The sequence below is a fragment of the Pterocles gutturalis genome, unplaced genomic scaffold (genome assembly GCF_000699245.1).
Source record: "Pterocles gutturalis isolate BGI_N339 unplaced genomic scaffold, ASM69924v1 scaffold24258, whole genome shotgun sequence".
Lineage (NCBI taxonomy): Eukaryota > Metazoa > Chordata > Aves > Pterocliformes > Pteroclidae > Pterocles > Pterocles gutturalis.
In genome coordinates, this window is record NW_010121126.1 from 4,220 (window position 1) to 5,597 (window position 1,378).

The following is a 1,378-nucleotide window of genomic DNA, read 5'->3' on the forward strand; positions in this document are numbered from 1 at the left end:
AACCTCAGCTCCTCCGCCACCACTGCCCTGACAGGGCTTTTTAAGTTCGTAACGACCACAGAGCCATGTCTGGACACTAGATCTGCGCTTCTCCGCCTGGCCAGCCTGGCAGGACGGGGTCCTGGGTGCATTTTGGTGACGAAAACCGATTCTGCAGCTATTTAGGGATGCAGCAGGCACCCGGGAGCAGCTGCGGGGTGCATCTCGGTGGGTTCACCCCCTTTTTGGTGTCCGGTGCTGGAAGACAGAGGTCGAGCTGCGGGGTTTTAGCAGGACGACTCGTTTCGCCGGCGGACGTGGCAGGATTTGCAGAGGAGGTGGTCGCCCAGGGGGTAGCACCCGTTCTCCGTAGGCTCCGGTGACAGGGGCGTCCCACAGCTCTGGGGACGAGAGGGGAGAGGGACGCCACGTTTTAGGGGTCCCCATGCTGCATTGCATGCGAGATACCGTGCCAAGGCATCCCGTCTTCCCTGCGAAACCCACCAGCGCTCAGAAAAAGCAACAAACTACATCAAAAGCATGAAAAGCCGAAGCTCTCCTTGCTGACCACGTTGTCCTTTTCACTTGATTTATTTTTTTCCCCCTATTTTTTTTTTTCCCCCAATTTATTTTTTTCCACACGATTTATTTTTTTCCCTCCCTCTCCATCGCTCGCAAGATAAACTACTGGCTAAAAAACAACCCCGGGTGCTGCGAGCCCTGGGGCCGTGCTTTGCAAAGGCTCGATGCCAAACCCCTCGGCTTTTCTGGGGGGCACCCCGAGCCCTGCCGGGGCCGTACCTCGCAGCGGTAGCAGCTTTCGTGGAAAGTGCGTCCCAGGCACTCGATCTTGTAGGTGTCCTTGTCCTCATGGGGGATGATGGGGCGCTGGCAGGCGCTGCACACCACGGCGTATTTCCTGACGGGAGCAAACGGGAGCAGTGCGAGATGACGGCGATGAGATGACCCCCCCCAAAACAGGGGATGTTCCCCCCATTTCTGCGCTCCCCAAACCGGTAGAAGTCGGCCACGCAGTAACCCTCGTCCCGCTCGTCCACGGCGAAGCTCTCGGCGCCGATGGCCCGGCCACAGGCGGCGCAGGAGAAGCAGCCGGGGTGGTAGCCCTTCCCCAGGGCGCGGACAATGCGCTCCGTGATCAGCTCCCCACACTTGGCACATTTTTCCAGCGTGGCCTGGGGGTTTTGTGGGGGGACACACCAAGAGATGTCAGCTGGCCCCCCAAAAAGGGACTGCATCTCCTGCCACCCCCCCCGAGGGTGCTGGTTGTCCCCAAGGGAGGACGGGTACCTGATAGCGGGTGTCACACGTGGGGCACCCATCCCAGGGGGTTTGGCATGGGGTGTTGGGGGTATAGGGGACACATGGGGCATCCTGGGGG

At 60.2% G+C, this 1,378-nt stretch overlaps 1 protein-coding gene across 1 annotated transcript; it reads right to left on the reverse strand.

The window, feature by feature from the left end:
- Window positions 1–266: 266 nt before the first annotated feature.
- On the reverse strand, window positions 267–1,371 carry LOC104464442 (filamin-binding LIM protein 1-like; the record flags this gene model as incomplete). The annotated part of the gene is made up of 4 exons (XM_010077147.1): window positions 267–380; window positions 781–898; window positions 994–1,172; window positions 1,288–1,371. Coding segments are annotated over 4 exons (495 nt in total), but the record flags the coding sequence as incomplete, so codon positions are not given.
- Between the last annotated feature and the right edge of the window lie 7 nt (window positions 1,372–1,378).